The sequence below is a fragment of the Orbicella franksi genome, chromosome 15, assembly GCF_964199315.1.
Source record: "Orbicella franksi chromosome 15, jaOrbFran1.1, whole genome shotgun sequence".
NCBI classification, from domain to species: domain Eukaryota; kingdom Metazoa; phylum Cnidaria; class Anthozoa; order Scleractinia; family Merulinidae; genus Orbicella; species Orbicella franksi.
The window spans coordinates 18,968,161-18,986,538 of NC_138159.1; the positions used below are offsets into that span (position 1 = coordinate 18,968,161).

At 40.5% G+C, this 18,378-nt stretch overlaps 1 protein-coding gene across 2 annotated transcripts; it reads left to right on the top strand.

Annotated features, from left to right (window-relative positions):
• Window positions 1–1,420: 1,420 nt before the first annotated feature.
• Window positions 1,421–8,593, top strand: LOC145470145 (uncharacterized). Of its 2 annotated transcripts, XM_081453983.1 has the most exons (6): window positions 1,421–2,218; window positions 4,178–4,230; window positions 5,337–5,366; window positions 6,969–7,106; window positions 7,300–7,650; window positions 7,941–8,593. In XM_081453983.1, exons 1-6 carry the CDS (start codon window positions 2,185–2,187, stop codon window positions 8,298–8,300), a joined length of 966 nt encoding a protein of 321 aa, XP_081310109.1. In that variant the 5' UTR covers window positions 1,421–2,184; the 3' UTR covers window positions 8,301–8,593. The 2 variants fall into 2 exon arrangements, with proteins under 2 accessions (XP_081310109.1, XP_081310110.1); XM_081453984.1 differs by lacking the exons at window positions 1,421–2,218; window positions 4,178–4,230 and adding an exon at window positions 6,480–6,544 and having other exon boundaries at window positions 5,339–5,366.
• Window positions 8,594–18,378: the final 9,785 nt, after the last annotated feature.

Here is an 18,378-nt window from a genome sequence, read left to right on the forward strand (position 1 = left end):
GACTTTCAATTAGCTTTATGCTATATTTTAAGGAATCCTGACAAATTGTCTCGAACTTTCAATAAAACAGAAATCTAAGAGTTCTGAAATGTTAATCAGAAAAACTGAAGCAAAATTCCCGACTAACTCATCGTCTTTAACAACTGATCTCAAGAGCTGTCACCCGTCAGAGTAAAAAAAAAACAAAAAAAAAAAAACAAATCGACCACAGCTTTCCATGATCTAAACTGTTATATCTAAGCTTTCTCCAGGTTATACCTTCTGGGTCTTGCTCACTTGAGCAGAAAGCCCGTGAAAAGTGCAAAGATACACGACGAAAATTACGGTGGGACAAACTGTAAGCCAAAAGAGAGGGGATGAGGCTATCAGGGGAAGGAGTGGCTGAGGGAATGGGGGCGAGACAGTAAAAAAGCCAAGAGAATGGGACGAGACTATAAGGAGGAAGAGAGGGCGAGGGAATTGAGGCGACACAGAAAGGAAGCCAGGAGAATGGGGCGAGACTATAATCTGACGAGAGGGCGAGGGAATTGGGGCGAGACAAAAAGGAAGCAAAAAGTATGATGCGAGACTACAATGGGACGAAAGGGCGAGAGAATTGGGACGAGGAAAAAAGGAAGCCAATAGAATTAAGTAACAAAAGAAGGGGGAGCAGAAGGTGGGAAGGGAAGTGGGACGAGACAAACAGTAAGCTAAGAGAATGGGACGAGACTACACCGGAGGAAGGGCGAGCGAACCTAGGGCGAGACAATTCGACTTGGCGAAGAGCTGGGGTGAGACAAGAAGAAACCCAGGGGAATTGGGTAGGTGCTGTTAAGAGAGGAGAGGGTGAGGGCAATACTGTACCAGTGAGACAAAAAAGAAACCAAGGGAGTAGGAATTAAGCTAACAGAGGGAGGGGAAGGTGAGGGCTGTAAGAGTGAGACATTAAGAAAGCGGTGGGACTGGAAATGAAGCTAACTGAGAGAGAGGAACAGAGTAAATCGCGTATTAATCGCCTGAAAATGGACTTTTGCAAAGTCCTTTCTATATTAGTGTTTCTAGGGTTCTTTTCGTTGCCCACCGTCGCTGAAGTAGCTCGACTTTACAACTTCTTCCCTTAGTAGCAAGTCTCGTGACTCAGCGACTAAATATTAACGGTCGACTGGCTTGTGCACAGTTATCACAAGACTGCATTTTCGATTAAAAATTCAAACTGATCTAGATATTGATGTCCTTTACTGACTGAAGGTGGAGTTTTGTTTATCTTGATCATTAAAAACAACTCAAAAGCGCGTATGATACCAAACGAATGTATTAAAGGACTTTAACATTGAAATAATTACTGTTGAATTAGTAAACGACAAGGAAATGATCGAGTGCAGTAAACTAACTTCATTGTTAACCGTTGGCTGGATTTATACTAGAGACGGATCATCCGTTTGGGATGAACTTGGGCAAAGAAGGATAGCACTAGCTCATCCAATAATTCGTCTGTGTATAAATACGGGCAAACAGACGGACCATCCATCTAGACGGTTATCCACGAAAGTTCGTGGGTCAAGACGAACTATCACGATAATGCGTCTGGACGGATGATCCGTCTGTTTGCGCGTATTTATACACAGACGAATTATCGACGAACTATCGTTCTTTGCCCAAGTTCATCCCAGACGGATGATCCGTCTGTAGTATAAATCCGGCCATTGAATCAGTAATTTTGATTTGAACATAACTTGACGTTTAGAGTTGAGAAAACACATAGAAACGAAACCAACCTATTTCATTGGATATAAAGAGGAACTTTCATAGACATAATTGGCAGAAATGTCAGTAACGAACTGTTAAAAACAATGGACAATGGTAAATGACGAACTGGAAGGAACATGAACGTTGCGTCATAAAAATTTTGCAAACCGAACAATTTTTAGGGCAACATTTTCCTCCTTTTTTTTCAAAAATTATAACTGATTTTTCACTGCGTTATACTTAATGAATCTTTCCATGTTAACGTTGGCAATCGACCAAGAAGACATCCGGAAAGAGAAGGAAAAGTTGTTATGGCGCGTGGACTGTATTTGCTTTTCTAGGAATGAGAAATGAACCTGACAAAGATTTGGTTCGCGAACGACAAGTTTTAAAACCAACCAAAATGAAACAACCCAGAGGATCACTAATGAACCAATCGCTAGCAGTTCTTGTCAGGATATGACCCCAAGCCGATCGAACGTTTATTTTGCAGGTAAGAACATCTGCTTATACAACATTCACGAAGCGCCTGTTCATCGATGGAAACAAAAATTGAACCAGCAGGAAGAAGAATGAATTTAGATCGAACTCTAAAGTTGGCCCGCCTAAATTTCTCCAATCCAAACAGATTGTGTGTATGTTCTTGATATTCAGCAGCAAGTCAACCTACTGATGTGAGCGTTAGATAAAACATAGTAGAGCAATGAAATCTTCTGTTGAGTCCGTAAAATTTTAATATCAAACACATCATGATGCAGTTTTTAATCCCGCACTTTCTAGACGTGTAGACAAGCTTTATTTTAGTGCTGTCGCTAGACACTCTTCAATTATTTCGATATCTTTGACGAAATTGCACATTTGAAAACTGTAATTGAAAATATTCAGGGTCATACGCTTTCATGTTAAATTTGCTTTTTCCTTTTCAGTAGGTCCTCATACAGGTTTTAGCGTTCTTTCTTTAGATTCAGTCGCGTCTTGTTTGTTTCAGTAAGTGAAATGTGACTTAAGAAAAAAATCTGACCAATATTATTAATAAGTAGTGAATAATTATGCACAATCAAAGTTTTAATCTTTATTACTGTTTTCTGCTTGATACTGGTGATTAACCTGCAGCCCTCTTAAGAATTTATCACGTTGCTTATCACTGGAAAAACCTTTCATCTGAAAAACATTTTTATCGTAAAATTAATTTTTGTAAGTCAAAGATAGAAAGTTGTAGCCGGTAGAATTTGTTCTGTGGACAATAAATTAAATATTCAGATTTTTGCACACAAGGTGGTGACCTTTCCTTATTTTGATAACAATAATTTCGATTTAAAAATCAAGCTTTCTTTTAGAAAGAGGTCTTATTTTTCACGAGAGTTTGTTTCCGCCTTTACTAGAAAAAGTCGCTGTGTGGCTGTATTAAGTAGACTGTCCATTCTCCGTAATTCTGCTCTGGCGTTTTAGCAAATCTAAATTAAACAATGCAAACAGTAACGCGAACTGTTTACCATTTACATGGCCTCAAAACACCAATATAAATCGAAACAATCACGCTGACTTGAAAGAATTTACTCAGTGACTAGTGAGGTCGAAAACGTTGAAGTTATTCCATTCCACATTACGAAGCAGCTGACGAAGTGATCAGGCTATAGCTACACTTGATCGAGATTTGCATGAAAATGACATTTTCGCAATTGAAAAACAAAGAAGTTTGCTAGGTTTGCTGCCACAAATAGATAAATCAATATATAATGATCCAAGGCTTGGCGATTTCGATTTACATGCACTGATTGGCCGCCATTACCATTATATCATTAAGAAATATTCCTGCTATTTGGTAAGAGATGTAAGAGTTTGAAAAGCATAACATTACATATAGTTTTTTATCTTTAAGTCAAACGTCTGCCGTCATGGTGTATTTTATATTTGTATATTGAAGTATAATTACTTATAACTTACTCATTACTGACGTATAATACTAACTCAAGCAACAGTGTTTTAGTTACTGAATACCATTTCTAAGTTCAAGTTTTGAAGACAAATTTTTTTTTAAATCGTCTAAACTCGAGGGCAATGATTTGCACTGTTTTTCGCCCCAGGAAAACAGAACATTGCACGTGGACCTTCGCTAACAAAGCAAAATGTCATCAAAAAATATCAAAAATAGACGGCATCATCCCATTGGAGCTTATAAAACTAAACATAATGTTTCAACGAATAACACTGCGCGTAAGAAGAAACCTTGAATTTTTAAATATTTTCTACATTGCGTCACAAACTTGTTCTAACGAGAACTTCTTTAAATAAAGAAGAGAGAAAGAGTTTTGCATTTAGCTCCACTTTTGGAGAGAGACATAGTTCAAGAAGCTGACGATGTAAGCTTTCATTCGGTTCTGGTTATCTTTTTCAGACCTTAATTTGCTCGTTTTGTTGTTAAACTTCACTTTATCTATTCTCTACATTTCAGTTTTTTGCTGTTTCTGCCCATACAACCAAGTGAAACGTTGTGTTACTTCAGAGGTAATTGATTTAGATATGTTTACATGCGTTTAATGTTCAAATGCTGCGATTTAAATGCCTCTTTAGTTTTAGTGAAGATAGGAATTGTTTAAAACTGTTCCGCTGGTCTAAAACCAATGGAAAGAAACTAAATAATTGGTCATTTGTTCACATTAAATAAATTCTTGTTATAAAGAATGAAATGTTTTCACGAACATGAAAACTAGATCACTTAAAATACAAGACTACATTATTTAATTCAAGATGGGAAACTGTCGAAAATGAACTGCTCAGTTGTTTGGTGCCCTGAGAATTAATTTACGCCCAAAATGTAGCTTTATTTTGAGTATTTTGAATAACAAACTGAATAAACTAAATTCGAAACTCGAAAAATAAAAGAACACAACCCTCTCGGCTTAGTTTTCCTTTCTTTACAAAACAGTAAAATCCACTGGGAATGATTTCTACAGAATGAGATCATGCAGTGGATAGATAATGGCTCCGTTTCCTGAGTCATGACATTCTTTAATTTTGTTATGCTTTTGCTCTTGATAGTTCTAGTTTTACAATCATTTCTCTTTGGTTATATCAAAAATCTTAAAAAAAATGCCCGAAGCATATTGTAAGGAATTGAACGAAGGCTGAACCTTGTTTTTTTAGCTGGGTCTTATTCTCAACTAGTTTTCAGGCCTAGTTTTTATAGACTGACCCCTTTTTTTTGAACAAAAGAGGCAGTGATATATTTTATTGCAAGGGACCTAAAGACCACGACTTTGTTTCGCGTATGATATTATCATGTCATCAGCAGTAAGGAAACTAAAGGTGAAAAAATACAAGAACGGAAGGCTTCATTCTATTCAACAAATCCGTGTCTAAACAAAAAACAAAGCGTCCTGACTAATAGCATTATACGTGTCAGAATTTACCTTGTCTCAAAAAACTTGTTCTGACGAGTAACTCATTAAACAAACATAGAAAAACGAGTCTGCAGCTTAGTCTGAAATAAGACGATACAAGAAACTGCGGCAATGTAAGTTTTCATTTGAGTTCGACATATTTTTATTAATTGTTTCCTCATTTTTAAATTACATCTTACAAACTCTTTTCTTTTCGTTTCTTCCTTTTAGTCTTTGCTGTTACGCTTTGTTACTTCAGAGGTAAAAAGTTCAGTTTTTTCATTTGACTGAGTTCAGAGTTTAGTAGTTTGATCGCTAAAAATGCGTCTGCAGTTCAATTAATCAACGAAATACTTTTCTCAATTTTGAAAAACACTTAAGAACGGTAACTTAAATCCATTTTACAGTAAAAGTTCCTTGTGTGTAAATCACTTTTGGTGTATAGTTTAACAACTTAGGTTTTAACCATTTCAAGAACATTTAAGCGTACTGTATTTCTTTTCTGAGTCAAGCTAAGAACTTCTCGTTTCCATGAAGATACTATTTTTAAAATGAAAAGTTCCTCTTGTGTGTTAATGATTTGTCACCAACATAAGTTTCAATTGCTAAAGTCCAATTTTCGTCTAGCCATGGGAACCTGAGACATGAAACAATTAAGTCCAAAAGTTTTCTATCTATACTTATTAAATTAAGAGTTTCATTAAATTGAACGTCTGGCATTGAACGTAGTTTCGAAAATTTGTTTTTATTTTCAGTAGATTGTATCCAAAAACTGTGGCGAAATATTGCTGAATTCGTTAGGATAGAATTAATTTAAATAGAGAAAAATTAAGATGATAAGCGTGAACTTCCAGGAAAATCGAACGATAAATTCAGGATGTTAAAGGAAGGCCCAACAAAACTACGAGAATTCGAAATTTATGAAAACTTAAGATGTTTGCAAGAACGTCGATAAAAAACGAAAAAGACTTTGTTCACACTAATTAACATTGTTGTTTTACAAGGAGTGTTTTTCCATCGAAGTATGTTTGAAAGTGGATTCCAACGAGTAAATTGTCTTTCCTTCCTTTTCTTGCTAATGCTAAATTTGCAAATTATCATACCACGTGCTTAACTACCTCAAAGGAAAGTAAATTTAAAATAAGAATCCATTTCATTGGTCGATTGAGAATAAATATAACCAATGAGACAGCACGTCTTTTTAATTATACTTCGAACGTGTATCAACCCGTTTATGATGATAACAAAGAAAAGAGTCCACGCCATTGGTCGATTTAAACTTTATCCAGCCAATAAGGCTGTTGGTCTTATTTTTGCATTTTACAAGTAAACATAGGCAAACATGTTTTCACGTGAAACTCGCTCACTGTATAGAGATAAAAAGTTCTGTTACATCGCTGATGCGTCATCATCCTTTAGTTGACAGCAACGGGAATAAGGTAGGAACTGTATCAAATATGCTTATTTAACCTTAAGAGGATTCCATTTAACAGGCAACAATGTTCAAAACGTGTTCTCAAACGTTTTACTGGAAACTCGTTTACTAGAGAGAGAACTAGAGAGAACGTTTTGTTACATTTTCGGAGTGTCATTTTCCTTTAAATGATACCATCTGGAACAACGTAGGAACGTTTATTTATAAAAAAGCTTATTTAACTGTGCAAGTAAATTTTGTTATCAAGAGAAAATGATCTCGATCTTTCTCAGTTTATACATTAACTTGCAAAATGTCAAGCAAAAAATTGAGCTGAGAATTGTAACCTATCTTTTGATATCGCACTGGGCAAGAAATCATCAAAATTATCTCATCCTGCCGGTTTCTATCGTCAATATTTATTGCCTTGATGTTCATATTCCTTACAGATCACAAAATATCTAACGATGTCACAATCCCATACGAAAATTTCGCCGATCATCATGTTGTGTTTACTGATTTTAACTCTGAGCGCCTTGTGCTATGCAGCTAACAACAACAGCAGTGGTAAAACAACTCCAAACATGGTAAGTTCATTTGCGCCTTCTTCTCTATTTTTCCCCGTCAATAAATGTTTATGGCAGAATGCAAATAAGAACATGAAATTAGAGGAAAGTTTGATGAATTAAATCGCCCGACAACTACTATAGAATTGTCGGTTAAGTCAACATATCAATAGATCAGGATAAAATAAAAGCTTTGTTTCCTCTGCACATGTAGGGCACTCACCAGTTTCCACCTCATGGACCTTGTGGTTATGGTGCCTGTTTTTGCGCGCCGGGAATCCCAGGTATGTCGGGAAACCCTGGACCCTCAGGACCAGCAGGCATTGCTGGTTCACCCGGTCCACAAGGATCCACGGGACCACGTGGAGACAAAGGCGACGCAGGGAAACCAGGAAGTGAAGGCCTCCAGGGCCCCAAGGGACCACGAGGAACCAAAGGTGACGCAGGCAATAAAGGAAGTCAGGGCCCTCCAGGCCCGAAGAGCCTTCCAGGCACGTTGGGAAGTAACTGGAAACAATGCGTTTGGAAAAATATAAACGACGGCAAGGATACTGGATTGATCAAGGTAAATATTGCAGAAGAATAATCGGAATTTTACTCCTAGGCGTCTCATTAGACATGGTTAGTAGGTTAACCCAGTAGCTATCCAAAGCAAAAAAAAGACGTTGTTGCAACTTGATTAATCCTGCGACAAAACAAGAGAAACCAACGAATGGAATTTTAAAGCAATAACCTACGTAATCTGTAACATTGAAGTCTAAAATAGTAATGCCGTACAATTTGAGTGATCATCTAGTTTCTAGGCTCACATCTTTACATTTCTAGTTGACCTTGTTTTTTATTTTATTTCTGTAGGAATGCGTTTTCAAGAAAAAGTCAGACAACTCAGGCCTGAGGGTGTTTTGGAATGGCAATCTTCGCCTCTATAACTGCCATGGTTGCTGCAGACGATGGTACTTCACTTTCAACGGTACCGAGTGCTCTGCTCCAGCAGCGATTGATGGTGTGGTCTACATGGTACATGGAAATGGCGCCAAAAAGAACTTACACCGTCCACGACAAATCGAAGGAGTATGTGAAAAAGTCCACAAGGGTGTTGTGCGCGTGGGATTCTGGGTCGGTAACTGTGCTGGTTACGGATCTGCTGACGCCTACACAGGATGGAATTCAGTGTCCCGGATCTATGTGGAAGAAGTACCACCCCCACAGGCCTGAAAAACCAGATTCTGAAGCTTTGTTCGTGGGAGGGTTAGAACGTAGATTGAGGCGCGTCAGAGTTAAGAGTAATAAGTGTGAAGTCTAAGAAACAGATTTAAAAAACAGTTTTGTGGTTGAAATTGATAAACGATCAAGTCAATCAAAGTTTTAATGAATTGTGATAATCTAAAGAGATAAGGGCATTTTTAAATACTAAGCAACCTTCTTGAGCCATGTAGAGCACAAAGCTTGTGTTTCAGTTTGCTGGTGAAGGGATATGGAAATAAATAAGAGGTAGTTGAATACCCAAGAGCCGAAGTTGCAGTCACCAGTTTTGTTTGTTTTGTTATTAAATTATCTACATTTTAAAGGAACAGAAAATAAATCTCCTTTATAGCGGTGCTCAGTTACATTGACGAAAGAAGGAAAGTCGCTCAAATTAGGAACCTTAGCTTTCGTGTTTCATGATAAAAACCAAGAACCTATCTCTTAGCAAAAGAGCCCTAGTCAGCCACACCTTTGTTTTTTGTTGACTATTATATTTTATTCAGAGTATGTCGAAAAGAGGGAAATGACAAGGAAACTACTGAAGATAATTAAACATACTTTCAGGAACTCAACTTACTATAAAGCATTAAACCTTAAGAGCATTGTAACGGTTACAGTGCTTTTCGTCATCACTATACTCTCCCATTAGATGCATACGCTAAAGAGAGCCATATCAGTATGGGAAAGGCTAGATGATGTATACAGCAAGCGAGCAAGAAGCTTGTGGCGCTTGGATTTTCAGCCGAAGCACAAAATAACAAAAAGCGAGCTAGAACGCTTTCCCCGGCTTCAGGTTGAAACATTTGCTTTAGACTAAGGTATTTATGACATGTTGTTGAGAATTGTTCTTGAATTCAAATTTTGAGTTGGATCGCCGTTTTTCCGCAACATTCTCCATTTTATGTGCTACTTATGTGGTCTATGTATTCAATACATGGTACATGCACTCCAGTCTCTCCAGCACTCTGTAGTCTTGCCGTTGTTACTTTCTCTCCTTTCTACCAATAGCACCTGTTATTTTTACCAGTAAAATAGGGGTTGACATGGTGTTTCCTTTGACTGGTTCTTCTAGCCAGGGAGGGGAGGTTGTTATACCAAAACTGAGTGGCAACTTAGCTTGTTGTGCTGGGAGTTGTTTGTCGCAATGTCCTTGGTGTCTAAGCACTCAAGTAAGCAGGTAATCAAATTACAGTTTACTACCGTACGAGGAGCCATGTCTGTTTCGGTTTTCTCTGTCTTCTATTTAGTGTTTCAATCAGAATGTATACAGGTAGACATTTCCCTTGTTTTCCCACCAAAGAATAGAATCGCTTGAACAGTGACGTATGACGGCGCTAGTGTCTCTGCTTTAGTAAGGTATTGTTGGGACGCCCCCTAAGTTGTGTTTATGAGATACAGCGCTCTCGTTTGAACGCCTTCGAATGAAGGATTAATAAAGCTAACCGGATCGTTTGATGCGAGGCTGTTTAATTTTTCGCGAAATAAGTTTACTTTTTTTCTAAATATCCTGGGAGAGTATTTGTCCTCTTATCATAGCAACAAGAGGGAAAAAGAAACGGTTGAACGTATCTAGATAATTGCTAGAAGGAGGCAGTGAGAAACACTCCATTGAAAACATTTGTTTCTTCCTCGATCTTTAACTGAAAAGTTCTTCACTGTTGATCAGTTGACCGGTACACAAGATCCTTGTCAGACCAAAAAACACTTTCATCCTACCAATAGAGTAACTACACGTCACATGTATATAACCACGAGCCACAGACGGCCAGATGTCCCCGGTGCAAAGGACCGGGGGGGGGGGGTAGTTAGAGGAGTCCCAAACAAAAATGTCGAGGATGCTCGTCGGAAAATTTGAATTCAAGTCCTAGAGGAGACCCATCTGGGTGTAACTCTAGCTTTATTTTCAATCCCTACAAGATACCACTTAAAACGAAAATGACAGCGTTAACGTCATCAGCGTCTTCAAATGCACACTTTGACAGCTAAAAATAGTGGTGTCTTTGTCCTGAACACACTGTAAGTGAGACCAGAATCATGGATTTACAACTGGCCCTTAGCGAGACCACGAACATCCATCCCCGACTATTTCATTTGGGCAAGTCCCCCTCCCCTACCCCTCTTACATTTTACTGTTGTAGTTCCCCTCGTCACACAGGAGTGTATCACTATGCACCAAACTGTTAGAACAAACTAAGAAAATGTTAGGGGGGAAGTAGGCTGTGTCGAACTAGCATCCAATCCGGGAGGAGCCGCAATGCTATTGACTGCTTTATAACACGCAAGTCAGGATAAGTTCCAGCAGTGTTGGTCAGTTTGGCTAAAGTGTGACATCACTTCATTATTAACTAAAAATAGTTCACTATTTCAATGAAGTCAGCTGTTACAAATCACAACAGCTCTTAATTCAAACTAGACTACGAGTAGTCCCTCTTTCGCTTAGTCCGTCGTGTGTGACGCGAAAGAAAACCGCGAGAAAAAAATGGTCGCGCGATCGCGAAATCCTGGAGGCGAGGAGCGCACGAAAGGAGGGACTACCGCCTAAGCCCAAGAGTTTGAATTATGCGTTGCTCTCACAACGAAAAAATATGATTGGCTTATGTTAGGAGCGTTGACAACGTCTTGTCAACATTCGAGATACCTGAGACGTCTTGCAGGAATGTTTTGGAACCGGAGCAAATCGAAGCGGTACCAGAGCAAATCGAAACGTTGCAATCGAGCTCCGCAAGCCGTGATGTTCTTGCGAATCTGCCAACAGGCTTTGGAAAGATTTAAATTCATCTAGTGTTTGTTTGTTAAAGCTTTCTGCCTCCAACCCGACTGCGAGCGTGTTAGTGATTTCGCTGCTCAACAACATCGTCTAAGTCAGGGACTATAAATTCACTGAGCTTGGCCTTTTTCTGCCGTCCATTTGAAAGATTGAACCGGACTCTCACTTGAAACCGGACATTTACCTGAAATTTTCCGCTGCTATCGGGAAACATTTCACCGCAGTTGGATGATCTCCTATGTGTAATGTATAATGTATCATGTAAATTCTAGGTTGAAACTCTGTTGAAATTTTCGCAATAACTTTTAGACGCAGCGAAAATCGTTACAAAAGGCCTCTTTCGCCGTCATCTTTTTAAAACTTCTTTGGCAGTTTCGCTGAACGAACACTGACGGCATATGTTTTTGCCTGGCTACTTGAAGAGTAGAGTAGAGCAATTTTATTCAGATCTCCTGGGGCTGTTGATAACAGGCGATAATAAAAGGACGTCAAGATGAGAAATCCTACACCGAGAAATCACTCGGCCGTGAAAGGGCAAACTCTTGGGCTTAGGCGGTAGTCCCTCCTTTCGAGCGCTCCTAGGCCCCAGGATTTCGCGCGGCCATTTTTTTCTAGCGAATTTCTTTCGCGTCACGCACGACGGACTAAGCGACAGAGGGACTACTCGTAGTCTAAATTCAAACTGGCCAGTGATTTTCACCGTTCAAAGAAAAAAATCGATATCAAATTCCTTCTTAATGAGTCACAATATTTCATTAAGTACTTTTGAGATAGTTTGGGTTTTAGTCAAACGTTTTCAACTGTAATGATTGCGTCTTGTATTCCCATTACGTGTCTTCTTACATTTGCCATAAGATGGTAAGGAGAAATGAGGCTTTCATCACAGGCGCAGATAAAAAGGAAAGATTTAAGAGGATGGATAAGATGTCATTGCCATGTAAAAATTACAGTCCATAATGACATAAGTAGTTTTGATCATAACAGACTGCCAAGAAGCATTTTTCCTGCCGTGGGAGATCGACACGTGGCGCGCGAACTGGCTCACGAGGGACGCGCGACTCGCAGATAATCGCGAGTCTTCGCGAGTCCGTAAGTTGAAACCATTGCTTGAAGTTCTGACCAACACACCCTAACAAAATGAGCTGTCCATCGTTTGCGCGTGAACAAAACAAATGAAGTCTATTCAGAGAGAAAGGAATTGATATACAAACTCCAAAGCAGAAGTCTTTATTTCTGATCAATGTTTTACCGACATCTGATCAACGAGCTTAAGGCGGAGTGCCTCAGGGTCACCTTCTTAGTAATCAGTATGCAAGACAAAATGACAAAGGCTCTTAAAGAAACGTTCCATGATTGGTTTGAACAAGCGAAAAGATTAGCATAATAAACAGCCACGATTCCAAGAAGAGCTAAAAAAAGACAGTAACAAGACTTCATTGTTTCGAGTTGAGTTCCGCGGAAACCTTGCTTTACTCGCTTGTTTCTGAACACGACATGGATATCAAAACGTTGCTCCGTAATCTTCGTGAAGAAGTGTCTTGCTCGGTGTGTTCCGACATATTTACCGATCCAAAAAATTTGCCATGCTTACACAGTTTCTGTCTGCACTGCTCGAAACAACGGCATAGCACGAGCCATGGCCGCGACACCATCAGATGCCCGAATTGTCAAGCCGTTAGCAGAGTACCTGAAAGTGGCGATCTGAAAGATCTTCCAACCAGTCTTTATCTGAATGGCTTGATTGATGTGCTGGCAATCAAAGAGTGCAGAAGTAGTCAAGTAAGATGTGGGAACTGCGAGAAGAAAAGCTTCGAGACTTCTTATTTCACTGTCAAGAGTGCGTAACTGCACACAACATCATGCGAAGCAATAAAGATCACCGTGTTCTGGCGCTGAAAGACTCTCAAGACAAGGACTATGAGGATGTGCTAAAGCGACCTGTGTTCTGTACAAAGCAACGGCACGAGAACGAAGAGCTAAAGTAATTTTGTAAGAACTGTGAAATGGCAGTTTGCCAATCTTGTGTTTTGATAGATCATCCTGGTCATGCTTTGGAGCACATAGAAGACGAAGCTCAAAGACGGAAGATTGAAATCAAATCAATGATTGAAACACAGAAGCGTAATTTACAAGCAAAGCTGACTGCTGTTGGTAAACTTGATGAAGACTATGCGAAGATCATATAACGAGGCTAAGAGGTGAAGAGGGACGTGTAGAGAACTGGAACTAGTTATTATAGAACGATAGGGGACTGGCACTAGAAAAAGAAGAATGTAATCCAAGATAGCGTGAAACGCTACGAGTGCGTATTAAAAAGTTAGATGCTCTGTTGTAATTTGTCGTTTGTTGGGCGTGTGGACTAACAAAATTGGCGACCCTGCCAGGACCTAAAACTCAAGGACAATGAAGGACAGTAGGAACCGCTCGTTTCGAACGATTTTGGTATGTTTTTGAGCTTATCTGTGTTTTCTTGGCGACCACGTGCTTTGTAAGTTGCCCGCCATATTTGTCAACCCGTGTGGAGAAGAGCGAAGGACACACTATGGCCGAAGACCTTCAACTTGAAATACAGTCTAACATTTATGCCGCGGATTGGAGTTCACTCGAGCGAATTGCAGAGTTCTTAAAAGTCGGAATTGAAGGGAAAAGCAAACTATTCGTGGCGAAACTTATCGTTCAGCAACTCGAGGAAGGAATTGGCAAGTTAAAAGAAGCCGAAGTTGTTCCTTACCTTGAAGGTGTGAAAAAGTTGTTGACAGAAAAACCATCTTCTGGCATCAAGGAAGAAGGTAAGAGTGGAAAGATTGTTCAAAGTGATTCCAAACCTCCCACTATAGCGAAGGAAGACTCGGTCCAAAAACTCTTGGCAACCAGCGCTTTACGTAGACAATTTAAGATCAGTGGTCAAATCGGGGAGCCTGAGCAGAAAGATAAAATTAGCTTCTCCTCACTGGCGCGTCAAATTCAAACGGGGTTGGCCCAGGGTTATGCTGAAAATGAAATTGTTGATGGTGTTATTCGTTCGATCACACCTGGTATGGTGCTTAGAAGTTACCTGGAAACTTACAAAGACCTAACATTGGATCGGTTAAAGAAAATTCTCCGTAGCCACTATGGTGCGAAGAATACATCAGAACTCTATCAAACACTAGCATCATTATGTCAGAGCCCAAAAGAATCACCTCAGGTGTTTTTGATGAATGCCCTAGATCTGAGGCAGCAGATTCTGTTTGCATGTAGTGAAGAAGATGATGACACATCCCTACATTATGACTCTGGGCACGTACAGCGTCTGTTTCTTCGAACAGTAGAAACTGGTTTGCAGGATGAAAGTATTCGTGCTAAGATTCACCCATTCCTGAAGGACCCCAATGTATCAGATGAAGTGTTAATGCAACAGATGAGTATGGCAGCCTCAGCAGAAAAGGAGAGGGACAAAAAGCTAAGGAACAATAGCAAGACCAAACCACCAGCGTTATCAGTATCTGCAGTATCTTCTGATGACTCACCTAACGGAAAGGAAGAAAACAAGAAAAACACCCCTCAGAATGATCTTCTAACAGCTATCAGTGCAATCAGGTCAGAAGTTGAGGCATTGAAAAGTGAGGTCAGAAAGAAGAGCACCGACCAAAGTGTACCCCATGGGAAGTGGCCGGAGAGAAGAAGACCACCTTTGTGTTCAAGCTGCCTTGAAAACAAGAAGGAGTATTGCAATCACTGTTTTAAGTGTGGGAGCGACTCTCATTTTGCAACAGGGTGTAGGAAGCAGTTAAACAGGAATCGACTGCTTCCGCGAGACGGGAAACAGTCGTAAATCCACCCAAGTCTCACCAATGTAACAACTGCTGTAAAACTGGAGTTGAGCATGGACAGCTTAAGAGATGTAGTCAGTGTCGAAGTGTATGGTATTGTTCCGCAGAATGTCAGAAAGGACACTGGTCTGAACACAAGGTGTTGTGCCAAGCAATAAGTCATCTCTCTGAGGCAAGTACGAGTAAGTCTAAAGATTTTGTAGACCCAGCCTGTGTTAGCCATTTAACTCCAAGTGAACATGCCAAAGTTATTGGCCTTGTTGGTAAGAAGTGTATGGTAAAGTGCTTCCTCAATGACTGTGAATGTGACTTGCTATGGGACACTGGTGCCCAGGTATCCATAATATCAGTCGAATTGCTTCAGCAACACCTAGGACAAGTAGCTATTAGACAGTTGTCAGAGCTCCTGGATGCGAATCTAAATTTAACAGCAGTAAATGGGACTAAGGTACCCTACGTTGGGTGGGTGGAAGTCAGAGTGAAGTTAACCTCTCTCAGCAGTGATAGTAGTCAAGAAGAAATGTTAGTGCCTTTCCTTGTAACATCAGAAATGTTAGACTGTCCTATTCTGGGATACAATGTCATTGAACAGCTGGTAAGCCAGGACCAGAATCCCAGGCCAATTATTTACAAGAGTTTCCCTGGAAAAGATAAGGCAAAATTAGATGCCTTGGTAAACTTCATTCAGAGTTCAAGTTCAGATGCCATTTGTAAACTGAGAACTGGAAGAAAAAATGTGGTCATACCTAAGGATAGCACAGTTGCTGTCAGTTGTCGTGCAAATGCAGGACCTGTGTACAAGCAAACACCAGTGTTGTTTGAGCCAGACAAACTAGTACAGTTATTGCCAGAGGGCTTGGAAGTTAATGAGACTTTGTTGAACATCAAACCAGGAAAATCATCCCGTGTACAAGTTGCTGTGTACAATGGTACAGATCATGTCATCACGCTTAAGAGCCGCACCTCGTTAGGAGTTCTTCAGACAGTGAAATCGGTGACTGCGGCAGACGTGAGGCCGAGTGAATGCAGTATCCGGACCGACCAACAACATCTAAGGGAGCACGAGCCTCAAGGGCCGACAAGACCAACTCCTTCTGGGCAACAAGATGGAGAAAGCAAAAACCATCTCCCGGCAGTTAACCTTAGTGGCTTAAACCAAGATCAGCGAATTGTAGCTGAGAAAATGCTGAGGGAAGAGTATGAGTCATTCTCATCCAGTGAAGAAGATATTGGTTGCATGCCTGATCTGGAAATGGAGATTAACTTGAAGGATAGCCAGCCAGTGCAGAAGAAGTACACGTCAATCCCTCGACCGTTGTACCCAGAGGTGAAACAGTACATTGAAGACCTTCTGAACCAGAATTTCATCACTGAATCTAAGTCTCCATATTCCTCTCCAGTTGTCTGTGTCCGAAAGAAAGATGGGTCTCTGAGACTATGCATCGACTACCGAGAACTTAACCGCAGGACTATTGCTGACAGACATCCTATCCCTAGAGTCCAAGAAACCCTGTATAGTCTTGATGGAAATAGTTGGTTCAGTGTTCTCGATCAGGGTAAGGCATACCACCAGAGGTTTGTGAGCAAGGAGAGCAGAGCAGCCACAGCATTCATTACACCATGGGGGCTGTACGAATTGATAAGGATCTCATTTGGATTGATGAATGCGCCTGCCAATTTCCAGTGGTGTATGGAACGGTGCTTGGGTGAACTGAGGGACAAAGTGGCCATACCATACCTTGATGACATCATAGTATTTAGCAGGACATTTGAAGAACATGTTGAGCACCTGAGAACCGTGTTAAGAAAGTTGCGTGAACATGGAGTGAAGTTGAAGCCGCGTAAATGTAGTTTGTTTGAACGTGAGGTCCAGTTTCTAGGAAGAGTTGTGTCAGGGGATGGTTACCGGATGGACCCAGGGTGTGTTAAGGCTATCGAGAAGTTAAAGGAAGTGTCACCTAGAACTGTTGGTGAAGTCAGACAGCTTGCCGGAATATTAAGTTACTATCGAAGGTACATTAAGAACTTTGCCAGAATTGCAAAACCAATTTATGATCTCTTAACTAGCACTGGGTAGGATGGTCAACCACCCTCAAAGACACCAACCTGTTGGGGTAGGGAACAGCAACTCGCCCTTCAAGAGTTAGTGAGACACCTCAGTCATTCACCTGTTATGGCTTACCCAGATTTCTCAAAACCATTCACTCTACAAACTGATGCAAGTAAAGACGGTCTTGGGGCAGTGTTGTACCAAAACCATGATGGGGTCACGAGCACTGTCACCAGCTGAAAAGAAGTACCACCTTCATGCAGGCAAGCTTGAGTTTCTGGCTCTAAAATGGGCAGTGGCTGACCATTTCCGTGATTACCTTTATTACTCTCCAAAGTTTACTGTTTTCACGGATAACAACCCTTTACATACATTCTAACATCAGCAAAGCTCAATGCCACAGGTTTGCGGTGGATTAATGAATTGGCCGATTTCCTCTTTGAAATCAAGTATCGACCAGGAAAAGCCAATGCGGATGCTGACACCCTGTCCCGAATGCCAGTCAGCTTTGAGAACTATATGGAAAGTTGTTCAGAAGTAGCTAGTCAAGATGTTCTGGATGCTGTCACTTCCTCAATCCGTGACACTAACACTGTTCAGACCGCTTGGTTGTCATCACTTATAGCAGTGCCTGATATCTTAAAGGAAGAGTGTGTTAACATTCCAACTATGCTACCTAGTGAACTTATCGCAGCTCAACAAGAAGATCCCACAATCGGTCGTGTTTTGCACTTTATGCAAGTCGGAAGCCGTCCGACCTATCAGGAGAGACAGGAAGAGTCAGCTATTGTACGACAGCTCTTACATGAATGGAACAAACTGCTCATTGCTGAAGATGGAATTCTTTGCCACAAATCTGGATCTAGAGACCGAATGGTCTTACCCAAGAAATACCACAGAAGGGTGTATGAAGAACTACACGAAAACATGGGGCACCTGGGTACAGACAGAGTAGTGGAACTAGCTAGAGAACGTTTCTATTGGCCGTTTATGAGGGCAGACATTACCCATTATGTCACGAAAGTGCGCCATTGCCTAAAGCAACGAAAACCTGGGACTCACGTTAATGCACCACTTCAACCTATTGTTTCTACAGCACCTTTCCAACTTGTTTCCATGGATTTTGTTCATCTCGAACCAAGCTCGGGCGGAAACCAGTACATATTGGTGATCATGGATCACTACACCAGATTTGCTCAAGCGTATGCTACCCGTGATAAGTCTGCGAAGACTGCTGCTGATAAATTATATAATGACTTTATCATGAGATTTGGATTCCCAGAAACCATCCATCATGACCAGGGTGGAGAGTTCGAAAACAAGCTCTTCTACAACCTTGAGAAACTCAGTGGGATTAAACATTTACGGACAACACCGTATCACCCGCAGGGTAATGGGCAGGTCGAAAGGTTCAACCGG